Genomic DNA, 23,833 nt, shown 5'->3' with positions numbered 1-23,833 from the left:
CGAAAACATTAACATGGGATATTCTGAACAACAGTTTCGGCCCATAGACTTATTCCGTCAAAATTATCGTCTATCTCTTGCTTCCTTGGGATAAACATTTGAACACAGGAGGCGTTGCACAGTACGTGGGAAGCACTGCCATACAATCTCAACCATATATTAGACATCCACAAATGTTCGTTTGTTCAGTTTTCAAAATTTTAATTGAGAACTGTGTCAACATATTTTTCAAGTGTAGTTTGATATGTAAGTCACCTGGTTGAAACAAGTGCCGTAAAGCTCAAGAAAGCTGCTTTCTAATTGGCTGATGTCGACTTCTTGTTAGTCATTACAGTAGTTGGTGAAAGTTCGCAAAAGGTCGTTCTGACGTGACCCCTAATGGGATGTCCTCAGATCTTTGTTCAGCATCAGCAAGAACTTAGATCTGATTTGAATGAGTTGTTAGACAGTGGAATAGAGATGACTTGTCAAACATATAAGATTTACCTCTTGTTTGGTTTGTTTGTATGTTGTTTAACGCAACACTCAGCATTATTCCAACTATATGACAGCAGTAAATAGTCGAGTCTGGATCAGACAATCTAGTGATTGACATCATGAGCATCAACCCATGCAATTGGGATACAATGACATGCAGTCAACCAAATCAGTGAGTCTGGCTACCCGATCCCATTAGTCGCCTCTTTTGACAAGCATAGTTGTTTTAAGGCAAACATGGGTTGCTGAAGACCTATTCTATCCCGGATCTTCACGGGTCCACCTCTTGTTGTAATGGACCAGTCCTAAGAGACTTAATCCTCTGTGTAATTTAGATCAAATGAATGAAACATTTTATGTTAATTTACATGTTTTTACCAATTAAATTGTGCATATACTGTCACATCTGATATCTGAATTTGTCACAAACATGGCAGGTTTTCAGAAAGTTGACTCTGTTACATCGAGGATATACGTCTGCCCCAGGTACACTTTCAGCATCACCTCTACAGCAAGAATATGATTAGGTGATTCTGCCCAAAGTGGCAATATTGACACATGCTTTTATCACAAATTGAGTTATGCATTTATTTGTTTGACATACTTATTGTAACCTCTGTTTAGTAAAGTTATACAAAAATACTCAGCAACTTAGTTTGCACAATATTAATTTATAAAAAAACTTAAGAAATCAACATGAAATTTTATTACCATATAAATCTTAACGAGTGAGAATCATTCTCAGAATTAGTTCTGATGTATGTTGCAGTGTGGTTTTTTAAAGTTTACTGGTATAGAGCTTGATTATATAGTCAACACAAAAGGCAAACCAATGTGAATACGTCTCCAATTTTGTAATGTACAGATTTTTAAAGTGTTTTGTTTTATATAAAATTAATAAAAAGAATAAAATTTTGCATCTATATGATCTAATAGTATCCAAAATGAGAAGCAGAATCAACATTCAAAAAAGAACTTTTATGATTTAATATATATACTATTGAAGAGAATAGCATGTTTTAGTCTGTGGAATGACCTGATTATGAAATTATGTGTTCACTGGAGATATGTCATTAAGACATGTACAGAAATTGCATTGACACTATTGAGCGGAAACAAAGTGCAAAATGATATAGTAATACATTACACCTTGTTGAATTGTTTATATGGCTATTAAAGCCAATGAAACACAATGAAGTCATTTAATTTATTTCTCCTATATTCTCATGAGGTGTCTGACAAATGCGGTAAGATCAGAACTGGTCCATCTAAACACTTGGTTAACAAGCATTGGATAGTGGGAGAACTCAACCATGGCAACAAATGTTATTTTTCAGATAACACTTTCTCAGTACTTTTGGTGGTTGAGTCCCATCCGGGATTCGAACCCATACTGCCAGATTGAGGCACTTAATCGCCAGCGCACAGAGTAAGCGATCTAACCCACTCATCTACCGAGGCTTCCACAAAATGAAAGTCTGACATCTGGTAGTCTAGATCATGTACTTTGTGTACCCCTGACAAGTATACATAAACACACAAACACACCACTATCAACAGAGTCAAAGTCTAACTTGTTGCCATAATATATTATATTATATTTTATTTTTTAAGCTCCGACGTTCATACAGTTTGGCCTTCACATGTTGACATGCTGGCCATATCGAAAATCACATATTTAAACCTCTTGAAAAAATTCAGACGTCATCTTTCTTGGTGGGAACAAGTATATGTGAAGTCTTAATTGGTCAACTCGTTTATGAGGAGATGATATTTAGCCTGTGCCTTGAGGCCCACTTCACAAATATCAAATTGCTTTACGTTTTGAAACATAACAGCTGTAACAGAGTAATGGCAATGAAAATATTCAGATTTCACTATGATCAAAGCGTAAACGTCAAATCAAGGTCAAACTTAAAAACATCACAAATAATGGAACATATGTGTAGAGCCAAACTACCAACTGGTAACTACACATCACCCAAACGTCATTACACATTAAAACAAAATGGCCGACAATGGCCATACAAAATTGTTTTTAATATAGCAGCGATGGTGGCCAAATTGAAAATCGGATTCAAACTTCTGGATCAAATTCAATTGACATCAGTGGTGGGAGCAAGCATATGAAGTTTCAGCATCATTGGCCAAGGGGTTTCTAAGGGGATATTAACATCATGAGAAAATTTATTTTGAGAGAAGTTAGAACATGTACCTGGGTCAAAGTGCAAAGCACAAAACTTAATACTGAACGAAAAAACAGAACATTTGTGTTGATGAGCCCCACTGCTAACTACACATATACCAAATAATGAAATTTATGCTGATGAGCTGCTTCTGTGTGGGTTGCTCTGTCAATTACATGTTTCAAGGTTAACTAGGTGATGGACCTAAATTAACAAAATAAAATGACATTGTGACAGAACTTGTTTTACTACCTTCTTTGAGTACTTGTCTTGATACTTCATCAAGGGGTTGGTACTGACTGTCAACTGCAATCACAAGTGCATCCACGTCCAAATGTCTCCAGTCAGCTTGGACGACATGTAAGGTACGACCCTTACCAATTGCCCATCTCTCCTGTTTCACTTCATGGATACCTGTTTTGACATCAAAACCAACAACACATTGGGTGGCCTTCTCAACATACATCACCAGACTTGAAATTAACTGTGCTTTTTCAAGTTCTTTGACATGGTCATTTTCAACTTCCCATGTTTTTGTCATTACTCTGTCTTGAATATGCTTCACATGCTTGGATACACTTGAACAAAAATTCTCTGAACCTTCGATGCAAAGCTGATTTTCAGATGTGGGATAAACCTTGACATCATGTTCATTGAATTTCTGACTTTGCTTCAGGACAAATCTCATAACAAGTGGGCATATTGTGACACTTTTCTTGATGACGACTGCCTTCCCCATCAGTTGGTTTTCTTTGCGCAATGCAGCCACAACACTATCAGCATCTTTCTTCAGACTCACAATATCCTTATCTGTAGCTATGATCAGGACCTTTGAGCTTTTAGGACTCAACTCAAAACATGTACCAGTCTTTTGGGCCCTAAAGCTATCTTCAAAGCTTTTGTAATCAATACCAAACAGGTCAATTTCTTTTTCTACAAGACATTTTTCAAGAAGGTGAGTCATTGCTGATAAATCTACCCCTGAGAGTGCCATTATTGTGACTCTGTAATCTTTGTCAAGCTGCCAGCCACCACAAAACTGGCTTGCCTGAAGTTTACCCATAATATATAATTCTGTTTCCAACTTCCTCAAAAGACAAATTTTTGAACGGGAAAATTTCAAACTATGTCTGTATTTTGACATATCTTTTCGCAGGCACTCAAGTTTAGACTTAGCTTCTATCACTATCTGAGCTTGACCTTCAAACACAATTGAGGTCTTCCCATCAGTTGTGATCTTCAGACCTTTTTTCTCCCATGTGGGAATAAAATCTTTCTCAAGAACTCGGATCTCAGCAAGTTTTAAACGGTCAATTATTGCAGAAGTTTCCTTTTCATCATCTTCACACAGTCTGACAGGACGTCCTACACTCTCATAAAACTCATGGACTAGGATATTTGCACCTTCAAGCTGATGGCTTCCCTTTGATACTATCCTTTGGACAGCTGAAAGAATAAATGAATGTGTCATATTAGCTTCTGGGGAAAGATAGTGACATGGCACTACAGCTCACCAAGTTTTCATTGTTAGAACATGTTACAAACCTTTGTGACTAACTTAGTTAATGGAAAAAGTTACTAATGGGGCATTCACACAGTACTACGATTTGTATACAACTAAGAATTCACACAGCATTGAGTTGCATACAAGTTGAATCTGGCGAATTCATTGACCAACAGCTTTTGATTCACTACATAACCGCTGGAATCATGGTACTGAGTTAATTTTCAGAAGCAAGTTTGAAAAATGAAAGCTGAGAGAAAATTGCGGTCATTTGGCCCTGGGCCAGCCTCTGACATTGTAATTTAACGGAGTTGCATGGTATTGAATTTTCTACTCAATCGTGTAAAATTATATATCAGGATGGTATGGTTATGTATAATGTGACACATTCAATCTGAAAACTTACTTGTTTTATGTGGTGAAACTAAATTTTCTGCTAATTTTCTGCTATGGTGAGCTATGGTGAGCATTTGCTATAGGTCATGACAATACTTTTGTTCAAGTTCAATGTTCCAACAGTTATCAATATTGATAACCAGATTCCACATTGTTTCCTTTTATAGAACACTGACAGATTGTCATCCAAAATATCCTGAAGATATATTTCAAATTTGGTAATAATACAGAAGAATGTCCGATAAAAATCAAGAAAATGTTCTATGGTCAGTTGTCTCTTGCAAAGTTATTGAAACCAGATACCGTATTTGACGTAATAAGCACCCAGGGCGGTCTCAAAATTAGAAACGGGGGCTCTTATTAGAGTATAATTTTGGTGAAAGAGTTTAAAGATCGTAAATTTCGTGGTTTATGCTGACAGCCTGAAATGATACAAAAGAAAAGTCTGTGCGTATTATACATAACAGATATATTTTCCCAGAATGTAATTGCCCATAATTAAGGGTGCATATATAACATGAGTGCGTATTATACGTGGATAAATAAGTCTTGTGAACATTCGTTAATTGGAAGGGTGCTAATGGGAATTGTTCACTAGCCAATATATTAACAAATATCGCTGGGGCGCTTATTAGAGTGGGGTGCTTATTACGTCGAATACAGTACTTTAAGTTTTTATCCCAATTTATAAAAAACGTTGAATCAGTTTGCAAAAATGTAACAGTACAGTTAACTACTTTTATAATGAACTGACCGATTTAACAAACTTATTTTTTAGTCCCGGTCAATTGTTGTAAATACGGTATGCCGTATATATAAGCTTATAACGAACTACGGTTATTACGAACTAAAATCAGTGGTCCCTTTGTGTTTGTTATAACTGTAATTTAAATGTATATATTACAGTAGTGGGATGATACACCGATGCATCGGTAGATTGCGATATTTTACTTCTCAATACATTAATATCGATCACAGTCATACACAAAGTAACAAATATCGATTCATATCTTAACTGTTTTCTTTAATAACTTTCATACCAAACACTAGTTAATAGTGAACATAAGTGGTAAAAACATAAATATTTTCATCCATTGTGTCATACTTGACACTGCAAACTGTAAATCGTCAGTGTGTCAGGTATCTGACCATCCTGTCCATGAAAGAGATGGCTTATGCACAACAGATGCAAATAGTAGGATACGTATCGGATTGTAAGCAAGGTATCATGATACATATTGGATTGAACATTTAGTGTATCGTCCCAGCCCTATAATATAACCACTATTATCTGTTCATAATATAGAAAATTTTCAAAAAGAACAAAATGTCAGCCCTTATCAATACAACAGCTACCACACAACCCTTTATGCCTACTGTCTGATATGGTCGGCCCCTATAAACGCGCACCTGGTGCAACCATTTTACATCATTGCTCCACCAATCAAAATATAAAATATGAATGAAAAACAAATAATTTTGTCCATATTAATAAAAATATAACATGACGTATTTTCTTCAGGTATATATTTACTTTAAAAAGTTTACTTTGAAGTGGCTTTTTCATTTAACCTATTTATATACATTTGCCATAATGAATATTTCACAGTACTCCAAAACATGTCTACAGTGTGTTACATTCACAAAGCATCATATCGGATATGTGTTACACTAGACTAGGAATGTCAATTTTAATGTTTAAACAAACTGCAAATTATTAAAAATGTATACATTCTATGGCATTAAATTAAATACAAAGTCATGTACTTATACAGCATCAGAGAAATTTACAAGGTGAAAAGATATGTTCAGAGTAGGATTTTCTTTGAAGCAAGGATAACATATATACATAAATCAGTCATTTGAGTTAAGTTATCGGAATCAATCTGAAATCAACACGTTTCTAGACGAATACCACAGTCAGTGTGCATGATTTTGCAATCAGTCATGGCGTCATGTGGAATGATTTCTGTTGACTTTTCCAAATCATCCTCAAAGTATCTAATTGTTAATTCCTCAATCCTTGCAACGATTATCATCCCATCCATATTTGCAAAAACTTTTTGCTTCAGCTCTAGAATGTTTACGATGTTTCAAAAGCGAATATAGGCTTAAGCGACACTTTTTTTATTTCTTGGTTTACGGATTTCAAACTCATTTCAAAAGTGAGGTAGGGCCATTTAACAAGAGTTTGCCAGTAATGTGGCTATATCCCCCGCCCCTGTTGCAGAATTTATGACATAATTAAATCTAAACAAACAGTAACCTTTTCAAACCAAGGTTGTTGTCATGGAATTACCCTGCAAATGAAGTGTATATTATGTCAACAATAGTGAAATTTGATCACATACATACATTTGAAAATATTCAAAATTTTGTAAGGTGTAAAAGGCAGCAGGGGAGCATCTACTTGATGTAAATGCAAAATATCCTGAAGAAACAAAATAAATGCTGCAAAACACAATTTCTATGAAGTTCAAGAAAAAAATGAAACCTTCTTCACCAAAAACATGATCAAAGTACAAACTGACAAAACCAGTTACTACATTTACTACTGACTACTTACTAACAGATTTAATGGGTATCAAGTTGAATTTTTGGGCATTTAAAAGAAGAATTCATTAATTTCTAAAAGTTCAACTTGTTGCCATGGAAAAATAAAAAAACATAAAATTCTAACATTTCTAAATAGTAAAAGGCACCAGTTCAAAGTTTCACGAAAAGATATTGAACGGTTTATGAATTATGCTCCAGAAATGAACCCTACCCTCACAGAACCTTAGTCTATCTTGTTGCCATGGAAACGTAAAAAAAATAAATTCCTAACATTTCTAAATAGCAAAAGGCACCAGATCAGCATGTACCTGAAAGACTTGCAAAGTTTCATGAAAAAATATTCAGTTATGCTCCGGAAACGAAACATGATGGATGGACGGACGGAGCCTGTTTCTATATGATATCTCTGGCGGTCAGCTTGTGCACAAATGGCAATATAACAACACTCATGTCTTGGGTGGAAATGTATGAAAGACGCTTCTATTTTGGCCAACCAGAAGATAAATGCTGTTCCCAGAGACTCTTGTGTGATAGATGAAGCCAATATTTATCAAGGAAATTATCTGCTTGTAAAACATCTTTGCAACTGCATGTTTGGCCATACATTATTAATCCTATTGTTTATAAATATGAAAATTATGTGTATTACATTATTTATATAATTCATTAATAACTTAATTAAGTTTGTTTAAATCAAAATAATGTAAGCTAAAACTTTCATAACGTCCATATTAAGGACCAATGAAGCGAAAATTTAATGATTTTCAGCAAATAAAAGATTTCATAAAATCCACTTACCTATTTCTATATTATTTTTATTGGTTTACGTAGTTGGAACATTATTTTAAAAAGAATTACAAATATTATCTGTCATCACCCATTTCCCAATGATAGTGGCTGTCCGCTCACTAACATGAGCTTAAAATGAATAACACATACGTCGAAGGCTGCCTTGTCGGTAAACATTAACAAAACTTATATTGTTTCACCGACATTATCTGCTACAAGGTTCGTGATTGGTCAAATATAAGCACTTGACCTAAGGCAGCCAATCAAATTACAGCAATGGTACCGTCCTCGTGTATGATAATTTTCATAAATAAAAATTTGATAAAAATGATAAAATCAAATGGAATACGCATTTCAGACATTGCAAAATGTGATAAGATTTAATAAATGCATGATATGACAGGTAATGATATTAATAGAATTATAAACTATTTTGAAGTGACTTGACCAGTCTACCCTGCAGTGTCTGGTGACTCGTGGCTTATTGGCCGGTGTACCAGCCAACAGTGCTGAAAGAGTTAAACTGGTCACCACTGTGCTTTTGAGTTAACAAGCTTTGATTGTATTAGAGATGCATTTATTAGAGAAGGATCCGCGCGAGAAATATCAGTGTGACCTCCCTTTGCTTTATTCTCACGAAGCAAATGAAATCATTCCTTTTGTTTGAACTTTTTATGCATTTTTTAAGGTGAAGATCGGCGGTAATACAAAAAGGAGTAATTTTTATTTTCATTTTTTTTCATCATTTGGACTTTGCAGAGGGGTGCATCCGTTAACCAAGTAATAAAAAAATAACTTGCCTTATGAACACACAATGCTATTTGGAAAGTGGTCAAAGGTAAAAAATGTGATATTTGGGATAACCCTTTCTTAGTAGAGTACAGATTCTAGTACTTTTGGGGTTGAGTCCCATCCGGGATTCGAACCCACATAATCAAACTGAGGCACACAAAGTCAGATATCTAATTAACCCATTCAGCCAACAAGGCTTCCACAAAATTTGAAGTCTGACAACTTGGTAGTCCGGATCACATACTTTGTGTTCCCCTCCCCCCATAGGGTTATTGGAGTCTTTTCGGAATGATTATTAGTGTTTTGGACAAACAGCAGACACCTGATGATTTTGTAAGTGAATTTCCCATGTAGGTATCCGTTATTCGAACACAGAATTACATTGAGAATAAGGATTTGGTAAAATGTGAAAATTACAACATTTTCGCAGTACATATTTCATGTCCTAAAATAGTTGTTAATGGCATCACATAATAGATATTTTCCTGTTGAATCCAAAACTGTGAAGTGTATTTATGTGCATGAAGTATTTTGAATTTTAGAAATGTATTATGGACCTAATCTCATCTTGACCTAGTGTACAGGCACAAATTTAAGCCTGCAGTTTCAATGAACGCTGAAAAGTTTAACCTTGAGAATTAGACTGATGCTGCTGTCAAATGTTATAATTTGTTGCAGGGGTTATTCTAAGTATTACGTTTCATATTTTAATACCTGTCTTGATCATCTGTGTGCACACAAATTGTCGCATGAAAATAGAGCATGTCCTATTTCGTACAACTCACACCCAACAAGTTGCATACGTCAAAAGTTGGTCCAACTTGCATGTTCACACGATGCAATGTGTTGCATGTAACAAATTGTAAACAACTAGTTGTACCATGTGAATGCCCCTTAAGAACCCTTAGGTCATCCAGTGACAAAACATTTGTCATTTCATAAAGAATCCAAGGAAATAAAAACACAATTCTCACAAAAAATTAACAAACATAAAATACTCATATCCTCTGCTAATGGTATGTTCTAATGAGTGCAAGAATTCAGCCCATGACCTCAGAGGCTGCCTTAAACTTGTTCTAAAGAGTCGATGACACTATTAAAGAATGGTACCTTCAGACAATAACACAAAACAATAAGTGATTCATATGGAAAAACAAAGGTTCATTATGGTTCATGAAAACAAAAAAAATATTAAAAAATCCAAAATTCCTAAACAGCAAAAGGCACTAGTTCTTGGTAAATCTGGTATTCGTGCACAATTTGATCAAGAAATATTGAACAGATGAACAATTTTTGCAGATGAATTGTATAAGCAGCCTTTTGATATGCATCTAATGTTGATCTTTGACTTGATAAAAGTCACAATTCTTTTGACATGGCAATTCAATGAGCTGAATCGAACCTGCAACCTTAAACATCATGTTAAGTATTGTAACCCACTGATTTCCCACTGAGACACTGCTGCAGGTCAGTTGCTGACTTGGTTGAAGCATGTCATCAATCCAAACTGCATGGATCAATGCTCATGATATCAATCACTGGATTCTCTGGTCCAGACTCGATTATTTACAGACCGCCATCATATAACTGAAATATTGCTGAGTGCGGCGTAAAACAACAAACCAAACCAAAAACCAAAACCTAGGGCAGGTGATCAAAGAATGTTCAATATTACATGACGTCTTGCATTTGGACGGTTCCTAAGTTTGTTAAAACAATCCTTCTCAGTTTTGGGTTTAACTCGGGAAAAGCCTTTTCCCTCACTTAAAGTTTTACATTTTCAACCAAAACCAAGGAGGAGTGTCTTAACTATAACATAAGCTGCTGCGGTGGCAATTTAAAGTTTTCAAAATTAAAAATTCACTGTGTTGTAGCTCGGAACATGTACAACATGTTATGTGAAAATAATTAAAATGCTCATTAGACTTGGAAATATAACATGTCAATGCCACAAAATACCCATTCTTGATTATCTAATGAATCAGATTCCATTTGCGTAAAAGATAAAATAGCAGTAAAAATTATATCAATTGATCACTTAAAATTAGTGATGACACCTGGTGTTTGGGTAAGCATATCCTGCCCCATCATTCCGAGGCAAGGGAGTTAAATGACTTTAAAAGTCCAGTTTCCACCCTTGCCGAACTCGGCTGGAACTCCTGGGCCACCAGTGGCTATTACAAGTTATGTCCCTTCCATGCTTCTCCTATTGACCAATCAGATTCCACCTCTCGTATCACTTGTATTTGCTTCAAACAAAATGGTGGCACCCAGTCAAGACGATCTGATCAATAATCAAGATCTATATTGTGATAAAATGGGTCTTACATCGCGAAGTGCATCAAATCACGTGAGCACCTTGAATAAAAACATGGAAAGATTTGGAAAATGTCTGCTGAGAACGAGTTGGCAGTGCAGATGCTTTGTAAATACTGCATGACAGTTTGACTTCGTTCAGTGATTGTGACTGGACTATGCATGGACTCGTTAGTCCAGCCAAAATGTAACTCCATAATACCTGCCTAGTTCAGCAAGGGTGGAAACTGGACTTTTGTTGTCAGTTAACTCCCTTGCCTCGGGAAGATGGTCCTGCCCTACCACCCACACAATTTGCAGAAAAATTTATGTGATTGTTGCCTGGCACTGCACAGCATTACTCCTGCCATGCAATGGAGGCATGTAAAGAAAGGGGTTTAAGTATCAGTGCACATGAACGGACACATGGTCAATAGATGAAGACCAATAACTTTCATTCAGGTGAGCTTATATTTTCGCTTTCATGCTAGCACAATTGATCAGGCAGCCAATGTGATCGTGTTTCTTGGGGTCCAAAGGATGGATACTGCATACTGTACCTTCTGAATCCTTGAAAGTGACAACAAAATAGTCTTCATCCTGTCGTTCATATACATCTTCAATTGGTACTTCAAGGTCATTTCCAGAGTCTGGACTCTCAAAGTACTTCTGTAGTGAGGCTGGTGTTAGTTCTTTACTATGGCCTTTCACGGATAGCTTGTGAGTAGATCCTAATGGTGCCAATTCAACCAGATGACCATTCACACGCCTCTTCTTTTTACTGTGCTGACCTTTCACTTGTTGAAAATCTGAAGCAAATGATTGACATCTTTCAAACACAATTGCAGACATGAATGTGTCACTGTCTGCACATTGGTCTGTCATCAATACACTTTACACTGATTCATATCAAGTGTTTGAAAAAGGTACTTTGAAGAGACATGAAGTCAAGTTGCAAGTCCCTGCAAAAACAGAATGTTCCCCTACAAACACTCCTCAAAGCCCTAGGGCCCACTTGTACAAAGTGATCTTAGCGCTAAGATGATTGTAACTCCCATACTTTAACATACCGGTAGGCTTACAATAGCCGTAGTGCTAAGATCGCATTGTGCAAGTGGTTCCAGTAAGCATTAAACATACCAGCAGTAATTTCTAGTCTGATTGAATTACCTTCTGTTTGAGAAGCATGTATAGTACATACAATACTACCTAATTCCTGATCGAAAGGAACTTGCATTTTACTAGCCTAAAAAGGACCCATATGCATGCACTTCCTGTCTCATTAATAATTACATCATCTACAGCCTGAGAAAAGAAATGATTAAATCTGAAAAGCTAATACTTTTTAATACTCCTATGAACTCAAACAAAGTGAAAGTCAATTCTTATAAATTTTTATCACAATTTCTTACCGCCAAGGATGTAATCCAAGATGTATGCACAATTTTATTTAGTACGTGTGATTTCATGTTTACACTGACAACAACAAGGTATATCACAGAATATAATAGTTCCTCAATAAGGGATGTGATATGAGCGTATGTATGCACAACTTGCTCTTTAGAAACATCTTACGCAACACATGTATTCAAATAATATCACCATTAGATGAGGAAGGTCTGTTAAGAACTACCTCAGTAAGTCAGTCACAATGACAGCCGGTCATAATACATTTACATCAAGTACAAGACGTCAAAATGGCCGATACGATAAACGTGACAGGAGAGATTTCGGAAGTTGTTAATGAGCCTGTGGTGGTTATATGTGTTGGTCATCATTGATCAATTATTGAAAGGTTATTAAAGATGTGTCAAATAGACACCAAGGTAAATTCATAGATTGCTATAGACTGTCACTGTCAACCTAGACACGGGTCGAGTCGATATTACGATAGTTTGGATTATTACATCGTTGAAATGATGTCACATCAGTGGCAGCAATACCTTTCATGCAAGATCTCACATTCCCTTTCCAACAGGATAATGGAACTAGACCAATTAATTTAAGAAAAAGGAAGACTGACAGATGAAGAGAGTACGAGAGACATCTCTATTCATATACAGTGTGCATTGGCATCTACTTAATAGTGGCAAACTAAAATATATACCAGGGTGTGCATAAAGAAATAAAACCTGAAAATGTCAAAGGGGCAGTCAGCATTAGTGATAAAAATAATATAACCCCATAGATTTCCATATCATCAACCAGCACATTAGTGACCAAATCATGTTATTCCGGGACAAGCCGAATAGCGACTAATGCCACTCTCGTGGCCATTTTTACGACTGGTTTCCGTCTAAGCGCAAACGGGTATAGTTAAAAGAATTTCCCCTAAGTAATCTATATGCAAGATGCTATTTAAAACACATCGGGACTTACGGTATTATACAGTATGATTGAACACGTGTAACTGTATCTAGGGTATATTTTTAGATGCAAGACATGTGTAAAATCAAAAATTATTTCTGAGGGATTCTTTGTCCACAGAATTTGAGGTCATCCTCGCATTCTGATTGCTTTGTCGTATTTTCGCACAAAATATTCATCGATAGGGGGACGAGTCTTCTTGCGGTTATGGAAAGGGGCGAGTGGCGACGAATACATCCAGCATCATCCCTTTGCCAATATCCGACCTCTACCTGTTGGGCTCTGTCTGATATTGGAGTCTCGGGATGAAACCGAGCATGATACTCCATAGGGTCATGATATAATTATCATTGATGTAATCGTAGAATGACAATCTCAACGCACCAACACTGCCCTGAAAGGTGACAACAGCAATGTCTTTCTCTTCAGTGTATTTGATCTGCTCCACATCAACATTGCAAAGGGCTTCTAGGAAGTTTATGAGGTCTTCTTTGGGGGTTTCAGGGTTTAGATTGGACACCTTCAGTGTGACACCCTGTTGGGAATCCTCTTGGTCAATAGGACTGGTATGTTGGCCATCACTTGCACTTCCTGCAACTAAACAAGCAATAACATTCAATCTTCAGTGGATAAAATGAAAGAGATCAAATTAATAAATAATCTTACAATTATTATGCACACTCATGACCAAACGTTGACTTAAAACTACTAAAAATGTCACTGTTGGGTAGTACTTCCGAAATTACGTTGAGAGCGTATAGAGGTGCTAGGATTCCGATCCTAGGCTATGTGGATGTGGAAGCAACATATGGGAAACAGACACTGGAGATTCTGATTCTAGTTGTGGAATTTATTTGGTAGAGACTGGCTTTCACACTTTAAACTGGATTGGGGAAATGTCCTCAGGGTTAAGAATGAGGAAATGAAAGATTTGGTCTCTGATTACTCAGATGTGTTCAGTGAAAATAAACTGCTCTATGGTGATTATGCAAAGATTTTTATTAGCATCCAAAGGCTGCTCATGCATTGAGAAAGAAGGTTGGAAATGAACTTGACAGATTGGAAAAGGCAAGAGGAAATGTGCATGTCAGACTGGGCTGCTCCAATTGTACCGGTAGTAAAGACTGACTTGTCAATTCTTATATGTGGGTCTATAAACTGACCGTAATTCAGGTGGCAAAACCTGACATCTACCAAATTCCCAGGATACAAGACCTGTTCGCATCATTGCCTGGTGGAAAGAGTCTGTGAGTGAGTATGGTTTTACGCCGCTTTCAGCAATATTCCAGCAATATCATGGCATGGACACCAGAAATGAGCTTCACACATTGTACCCATGTCAGGAATCGAACCCGGGTCTTCAGCGTGACGAGCAAATGCTTTAACTACTAGGCTACCCGACCACCCCTTTGATGGAAAGACCTTCACCAAGCTTGACATGAGCAATTCTTATCTGCAACTTGTTCTTGATGGGGAATTTAGGAAGCTGACAACAATAAACGCACATCGAGGGTTGTTCCAATACCATCTGTTACCATTTGAAATCCCCAGCGTACTATGGATCTGCTTCATGACATTCCACATGTATGTGTCTACTTAGATGACATTCTCATGACAGGGGTAGATGAAATAGAGTTTTGCAAAAAATCTTGAAGACTGTGCTAGATTCAGTAAGGCTCAGGCTCAAGGCTACTGAGTGCACATTCCAGAGTTTGTCTGTAGAGTATCTGGGACACAGAATAGATGCTGAGGGATTATATCCCCTTGATGACAAAGGGAAAGCATGGTGATAAAAATGTGAATGACCTGTCATTTCTTGGGCAGGGTCTAGTATCACAAAAGATTTCTACCAAACCTGGTAGCAACGCTTGCTCCATTGCATTGCCTCCTCAGGTACGATACACCATGGAAATGGACCAGGATAGAACAGGAGGCTTTCCAGAAGGTCAAGTTACACCTGTCATCTTGTAAGTTACTAGTTCACTATAGCTATAACCCCAAAGAGCGCCTGACACCAGCATGTGATGTCTCTCCCTACAGGGTAGGTGCAGTGCTATCCAGAGTCATGGAAGATAGGATGGAATAGCCAATAGTAAACACTTCTATATCACTGTCTGCAGCTGAAAGAAACAACTCACAGTTGGACTTGGAAGTCCATGCGATATATATTTGGAACGAAAAAGTTCCATCAGTATCTATTTGGTCGGAAGTTTCAGATTGAATAGGACCACCAACCTCTCATGGGTTTGCTAGACCCACAGAAGGCCATACCTCCCATGGCATTAGCGCAACTTCAGCGACAGGCATTGATGTTGTCTGGTTATGACTAAAACGTAAAGATTCCGGGGTAGAATAGGTCTTCAGCAACCCATGCTTGCCGTAAAAGGTGACTATGCTTGTCATAAAAGGCGACTAACGGGATCAGGTGGTCAGGCTTGCTGACTTGGTTGATGCATGTCATCGATCCCAATTGCATGGATCGATGCTCATGATATCAATCACTGAATTGTCTGGTCCAGATTTGATTATTTACAGACTGCTGTCATATAGTTGGAATATGCTGAGTGCGGCATTAAACAACAAACCAACCATCCAACCAACTAAAACGTATACCAGCCAGGCTCAAAACTTGCAAAACCAGATTGTTTAAGTCGACTGCCCCCAGATCAGACAGTGTCAGTCAAACCTCTTCCGGGAGAGACCATTATGTTGTTGGAAAGTATGGAAGCATTTTCCATGAATGTTTTAGAGATGTGGACATGGTGTGGAAAGGACTCTACTTTATATTAGTTTGAGAACACATGTGCAAAGGAAAGATGACCTTAGAGTTCAGAATAGAGTAGTGTTGTGGGGTGTTGTGGGGTAACTGATCGTATTGCCACAAGGTCAATTGAGAGTCATAGATGGGCTTCATGAAGCTCATCCAGGAATTTCAGAGATAAAATCTATAGAGGGATAGTGTGTGGGCCCAAATTGACACAGCTCTAGATGAGAAAGTGAAGATCCCTAATGTGTATCAGCAGAGCAGACCTGTTCCAGCTGAGGCAAGACTACATCCTTGGGACTGGCGGGAAAAGCCATGGACCTGGTTACATCTGGACTTTGCAGGGCCATTCAAGGGTAGATTGTCTGCATCAGGAAGGATGTGCATTCCAAATGGATGGATGTTTTACAACTAAATGTGTCTACAATTACAGCAACATTGGCTTGTTTGAGAAGTTTGTTCATGATACATCGTCTGCCAGAAACTGTTGTTACAGATAATGGAGCGTGCTTCACCTGGGATGAATTCAAGGAATGTATGGACAAGAACAGCATGCATAGCACCTTATCATCCTGCTACAAATGGTCTCTCTGGATGTGCAATACAGACTTTCAAAGCAGGGATTGCATGAATCTCTGAAGGTACAACAGAAACACGCATTTCCAGGTTCTTATTCAGATACAGGAACAAACACAGGGCACAGCAGGGAAATCACTAGCCGAGCTTTCGGTCAACGACCCCGAATCACCTGGATAATTTGCATCCAGATCTCAGTAGAAGAGTACATGAGTAACAAACAGAAACAGGTATAAAATCACAATGAACATGCTTTGGACAGAGACATTCAAGTGGCTGAAAATGTGTACGTTCTAAATTTTGGATGTGGTTCAAGTTTGTCTTGACAACGAACGTGTGGTATGTAGACATAGATCACATCCGGAACAAATCTGATGTCAGTGAAGATCGTCCATAACCACCCATAATTGTACCTGCATCACTTAGACGGAAGACACCTGGGTCACCTGAAGGAATGAACAATACATTACCACAAATATCACAGCCAGTAGTGATCGACCAGCCTGTGGAACCAAACAGTTGTCTCCAAGGACAGAGAAGCAGTTGTTGCAGTAATCAAACTACGTCGTTCTGATCAACTCCGAAACATACCGAATAGACTTGATTTATAATCCCTAGACTATTCTGCACTTTAAGTTGAACATTATTCCACAAGGATAGATGATTTTATGTTAATGTTCTTATCACTTCAAGTTCTTAAAAGTTAAAAGTTCCAAGTAACATCCAACTAAGAGAGAGGTGTATTGTAACCTCATATGTAAACTATCATTGTATATTAATGGTCCATGGAATCGCAATAAATCCTCAGCAATGCATTCCATGCTTTACCCCCTGCTATAACTGAGTAAGTGCTATATTGAAGAATGCAATAGAAGGGCTGTGTATTGACCTGTATTTTGTATTGCAATATGTTGCCATACTTTAACCTGTATTGCAATACGTATTGCAATATATTGCCAATTTACATTTTCATGAGTTAATCAGAGTTATACCCTGTATAAATGTCAGATTCTGTCTGTCAGTGTCCTTCACTATTTTTCCTTTTCAGTGAAGAAATGTATGATAAAGAGATTAAAGAATGAAAACAAATCAAAGGGAGCTTGATAGTCACGATGTGTACACGTTAATTGATAGAAAAATCGTCAGAGGCAAGTTGTATCAGAAAGATACTATTTTCTATCTCCATATTGATAAGGAACACATCAATATACTGATTTATTTCTGCCCCAATATATTGCTACATTTACAAACGTATCGCAATACGTATTGCTGAAGATTTGCACCACAATACACTGGTATACCGGTAATACAACACACCCTTATGCAATAGCATACAAACACTGTATGTGGAACTACAAGATATGTTTGTCTTATTTCACATGTTACATTACATTCCATTCCCTGGTTACCACAGTTACGTTGTCTCCAGCTGGGTATTCATAAGTTATAATTCAACTTATATCTGTATATTTGAGTGTAAATATGTTCCCCCTGAACATTTATTCTGTTTGAATCGATATAACAGGAGTTATGTTCCCGTGGAACAATATACCCGAGGTAAAAAAATCCACAGGAACAAAACTACTGTTATATTGATTCAAACAGAATAATGTTCAGGGGGACCACATTTACGCTCAAATATACTCTTCGAAGTAAAGATAACTCACACATGTGACCCAAACAAGTAAAATGTCTTTCTGCATCCACTCATGGTAGCCATTTCGTAAGGACAAGATGTGTCAAGAGATTATCAGTGGTTGGAATTGCAGGAGATTGATGTCCTGCGATATGGACTATTTAGTAAGCTCATGTGGTGGTTATGCTGAGTTGACAGCAATGGCACAGAACATGATCTCACAGCGATGATATATTAAGGTGAGCTAAACGATACATCATGGTGAGCTAAACAATGTTTTTAGTTGAAAATATTGCCTTTTACCTGTGACTCGATGAGAGAAACATGATTTATCATCCAAAACTGGCTCCCACAGGAGATATGCTTGGGTGAGATCAAGTCATATCTACATTGTAGATATGGTTGCAATGAAATTTCATCACAATGCTTTGCAGATAATAGTGATGTCATTGGTTACCATGATGTCACAATCAAATGACATCACTAAAGGCTCTGCTACTGAAGCTGTTAGCAGTACTTTTTACACTTAAGACACTGCTTATTACTGTCTACAAACTGAAAATGTTGGAAGAATGATGTTGGAGGATAAATAAAATCTCACCCCGTGTCTTTTGATATCAAATGTATCAAGCCTCAGAGTTTTTCCACTTTTATCAACACATGTTCATATATTTGATATCAATAGACACTCGGGTGAGATTCTCTATATTTCACATGACATGGTATATCCGCTATATATGCCATTGTATTTATAACCTCTACAGGTATCCTCAGGTCTTTTTTAGCTTTACATGGTTTTTAGAATCGTTCGACTAAACATTCTGAGAAAATGGAGACAAAAATAAAAATGAAAAATAATAACTGTCATTTAATTAAAATAAATTAACACTGCCGACCTGAAAGACTTTTGTATCATAATAAAAGAATATATTTCTGGAAGATTGCACTGCAGTTACAAGAAGAATTTGCCATCAGAGCATAATTGTGCATTGATTTACGAGACGATGCTGTGTTGACATAAAGGGGTAGTAACTCGGGACACATCCAGGTACCTGAGCCTTTGTCATGTCAGAGGTGTTTTATTGTTTTATTTCTTTCCCCTTTTAAACTGAGTTTCTTATGGGAAAATCGTAAAAAAGAAAAAAGAGAGAAGGCCTAGGTTGAAAATAGTACACTGTTGCCTTGATACATATTCAACAGATTGATTAAAAGTCTGGACTTACATTTTTTCTCTTCTGACAAGACATTATGGCCTTGTGTTTTCTGTACCTGAAAGATAAAAATATATGACAATGATTATCATATTGTCATTGCTATAGCATTTTTTTATAGAGTAGATGACAACAAAACAATCATAATTATATTATCAATGAATTTACATGACAAAGAGGCTATAGTTCCCAGTAAATGCAAACAATAACATGCATCAAATTTCAATTAAGGATGGCTGGCTGGCTGTGTTATGAGCAACAATAAGTTAACAGATTCACACAACAACAGCATTTTGCATGTTTTGTGAGTACTGTTATAAGAATAACATTATATTTTTACAAATACCAAGGGTGACTAACTTCATGACAGCACATTGGGGATTCTGTATCTCATTCTTGTCATAAGAGAAGACTAAAATGGGATCTAGTGGCGTCTTGGGCTGGTCATGTGTAATATTTTGAATATGTTCTGATTAGAATTAAGGAATAAACAATATTTACACCAGTAATTATTTTTTATATCAACTTCCATATCTGTGTAGCAGCAAGTCAGTATCAAATTCATTAAAGCGAGCAGGACAGAGAGGCGGTTATTGCAGCTAATGGTTAAAACATGCTTTAATGCATGAAAACATGCATTTTGTAACCCTTACTTGCTGTTATCAGAGTTGAAGCTGCTTACTGAAATGGACTGACTTAATATTCTTATGACTATTTATTTCTGCAGTAAACAGATAGTTCAAATCGGAGGAATGTTATTATGACTGGACACCTATCACTGAACAATCTCATTAAAATCAGACCTTAGTTCTCGACCGCTGAACAAAGATCTGAGGACATCCCAATAGGGTTCACGTCAGAACAACCTTTCATCCGACCAATCAGAGCATCGCTTACCAGATCATGAAAGTGACTTCGGAATGTGATTTCTAATCATGCAGCCTTGAAAACTTTCAAACAGGGTATTCCGAACGATAGTTACGGGCTTAACGACTGAATCTATACAATCTAGACCATATATTAGCCATTCGAGAATGTTCTTTAGTTCAGGTTTCAAATTTTTAAGCCGCAATTTGTCAAAATATATTTCGAAGTATAGTCGCTAATATGAAATTAGTGCCGTAAAGCACGAGGAAGCTGCCTTCTGATTGGCTAATATCAATTTCTTGTCAGTAGTTCCACTGGTAGGTCAGAGTTCGCGAAAGGTTTGTCTGACGTGACTCGTAATGGGATGTCCTCAAATCTTTGTTTAGTGGCAGCAAGAACTAAGATCTGATTTTAATGAGATTGATCACTGAATGATGAATGGCATGAACACAATTCACAAACCTGCTGATGATGGTAATCTGTCTGTTTGAAGTCTTCTTGATCTGACTTCTGCTGAAGAGGAGCATCTTGACTTGCCTCTGCTTGGTTTAGTGCAACCTCTGAACTGGTCCCAGAGCCACCCATGCCAGAGGCTTTACTGGAAATGGCCATTAAAGACATGCTTTCAGTTATATCTGTCACGTCTGCACTGACATTCTTTTCGCTCTGTGGTTCCGGGTCAGTGTGGACATGTTTGGTAGGTTCCTTGAATGGCTCTTGGCACTTTAAAGAATCTGGACCTATTATGCCTTGGGTATTTGGAGGATTACCAGATTTTTCTAGATCTTGAGTGCCAGAAATGTGAGGCTGATTGATCAAATCACCTGGAGCTGAGCCACTCTGCTGGTGGGTGACTTGAGTGTAGACATTCTGATGGTGTCTACTTTCACTGTATTGATTGACCTGTCCTGAAACTTGATATTCTTGAAATCCTGGTGGTGGGGCAGTTCCTACAGAAGATACTTGCCAATCATTTCTCTGTTGTGGATATGCACCTGTATGCATCTGGTGTAGATTTGTGTGCACGTGTGAAGCTTGACTATGAAATCCTGGAGGAGGAGGACATGTTGGGGCAGGATAGCCCATGTGTTGGGGATAATGGTGCTGGGCAACTGAATATACACCAGAGCAAGGATTATCCCTAGGACTAAAGGTTTCATATCCCTGATACCCACAGGGAGCATGGTGTTGGTTCGGTAGCTGACAAGAATAGTATGCCTGCGGTACCTGATGATATGGTCCAACTGGTTGCACAGTATAAGGATATTGTTCAGCTGATGGTGCCTGACAATAATTTCGTCCAACTGGTTGCGAATGATGAGGATATTGTCCATCGGGTTGTGCCTGAACAGCAGGTTGTGCACCTGATGGCCCCAGATGAGGCTGAGGCCAATTATGCTGAGCCATTATTGTTGTGATGTCCCGCTAACACAAAAACTTCACTGCTACCTCTGAAATGTACAATGAAATAAAATACCAGATGAATGCAAGCTGCTAAATATTACTTTGTTTGGGGGTGGGTGGGGTGGGTGGGTTGATTCTTAACAAATTTTCATGGTAACTTATGCTGATGAATATTTACCTACTGGACTAGACAGTGTTTTAAATCCAACATATAAGACTACCTTCTCATTTTATTTAGCTCAGAGAAGTTACAGCTATTTTGTATAAAGCACACACTACCCAACATTTTGATACAGGTTTCTGTGATATAACTGAAATACTGTTCAAAGTGACTAAACCAGACATAGAGCAACATAACATTTCAAGATGATATTCTTCAATGAGTAAAAGTGACAAAACCCTTTCCATATTCATAAGAAATCTCTGCTTACAGCAGAGTCCAGTGAATGATTCCGACTATATATGAGCATGTGTTTATGAAGCACCATCAAATACTGATGATACAAGGTGTTCGTGAAAAGAAGAGTGTTTCCTGCCCCACAGTTAGCACCCATCACAAATGCATTCAAGGGCAAGTCAATTGTTCACCTGATAAGATACAAGAATGTATGGTACAAGTTAAAATAGGGAATTGCACTGGACATCATTTTTGTCACTGAAGCATCAAATTTGGAAATGTCATCCACATGTCTCAAATAAAACATTTTTAAGCTTTACTGAGGCCTTGAATGTTGTAACCTTGATCAAACAACTTTGGAGGAAGAGTCAAAGGATGCTTTTTGAAATCTTCAGAGAAAGGGAATGCTGAGGTGGTATCACAGGTCTCCTTTATTTCTAGTTCAGGTGGAAAAATCAACAAACAGGAATTGACTATTTTGATGGTAAATGTATGATATCAGATCATCGATATACCTGAAACTTAAGTAAACTTCTTGGCCAAATTGCCTTGTTTTGACTTTGCCCGTCCGAGCAGAAATTCTGATTCATATGCATATCAGCAAGAAAGGGAGCACAATTAGTGCTTACTTTAGCCCAATCGAACATATCTGGATGAAGTGGAACACCATGTTAATTGACAGGAGTCACCCTGTTACACATGATCTTGGGACGCTGCAAACAGCTCAGCTCAGCTCAGCTCAGCTTTTTAAAAGATTGTAACCCTAAAATTATCGTAAAGTTATCGTAAGGAGCCTATTTTCAAAACTATCATGGCCCTAAGATATCATAAAAATGTCAGAAATCTAAGATGGCACCTATACCTGTCGCAAGTTTATTTTATCTTCTTCCAAGATGGCAGCATACTTCGCCATGAATATTTTTCAAACAAATAATCTGCTTTACGTTCAAACATTGACATTTCATTTGTTAAACTTTGTGATTAAAATTGACACTTCGAAAACACGAAGAAGGCATCACAGATTTCATGTCAGAAATGTTCTAAATCGTAACAGTGATCCACATAACTATGGATTCAATAGCTTACAATATATTTCTATCCGAGTCCGTGCTGAAGAGACATGTGATGATTCCGGGGTAGAAGAGGTCTCCAGCAACCCATGCTTGCCGTATAAGGTGACTATGCTTGTCGTAAAAGGTGACTAATGTTATCGGGAGGTCAGGCTCGCTGACTTGGTTGATGTATGTCATCAATCCCAATTGCGTGGATCGATGCTCATGATATTAATCACTGGATTGTCTGGTCAAGACTTGATTGTTTACAGACAGCCTTCATAAAGCTGGAATATTGCTGAGTGCGGCATTAAACAACAAACCAACCAACCAATCAACCATTCTGAAGAAGTGTGAAAAAACATACCTTTTCGACAATTTGGGAAGGATAAAAATGGAAGGTCTCGTCATTGTCATTTAGAATAATGTTCCTTACTTTCGTCCTTGACTTTGTATGTGATGTGTTTACATAGAGTTCATTTGAAGGGAAAATAGTGAAGTATCTTTTTTGCACATTATTTCAATTCTATATTGTGTTAACACTACACTTATTGATAATAACAT

General features: G+C 37.4%; 1 protein-coding gene across 3 annotated transcripts in view; it reads right to left on the bottom strand.

Moving 5' to 3' along the window:
* Positions 1-23,833, bottom strand: part of LOC139453334 (protein mono-ADP-ribosyltransferase PARP14-like) — an 84,850-nt gene that overhangs the window by 49,034 nt on the left and 11,983 nt on the right. For all 3 annotated transcript variants that reach the window (XM_071235004.1, XM_071235006.1, XM_071235005.1), the window contains exons 3-7: positions 20,879-21,867; positions 19,562-19,607; positions 13,747-13,959; positions 11,556-11,804; positions 2,916-4,109 (exon numbers count right to left, since the gene is read on the bottom strand). In XM_071235004.1, coding sequence (XP_071091105.1) covers positions 2,916-4,109; positions 11,556-11,804; positions 13,747-13,959; positions 19,562-19,607; positions 20,879-21,823 — 2,647 coding nt within the window. In that variant the 5' untranslated portion in view covers positions 21,824-21,867. The remainder of the gene's footprint in view (positions 1-2,915; positions 4,110-11,555; positions 11,805-13,746; positions 13,960-19,561; positions 19,608-20,878; positions 21,868-23,833) is intronic.

The sequence above is a fragment of the Haliotis cracherodii genome, unplaced genomic scaffold (assembly GCF_022045235.1).
Source record: "Haliotis cracherodii isolate W230 unplaced genomic scaffold, xgHalCrac1.p SCAF_9, whole genome shotgun sequence".
NCBI classification, from domain to species: Eukaryota; Metazoa; Mollusca; class Gastropoda; order Lepetellida; family Haliotidae; genus Haliotis; species Haliotis cracherodii.
Note: the sequence above shows the minus strand (reverse complement) of the source record. Positions and strands in the feature narration are given on the sequence as shown.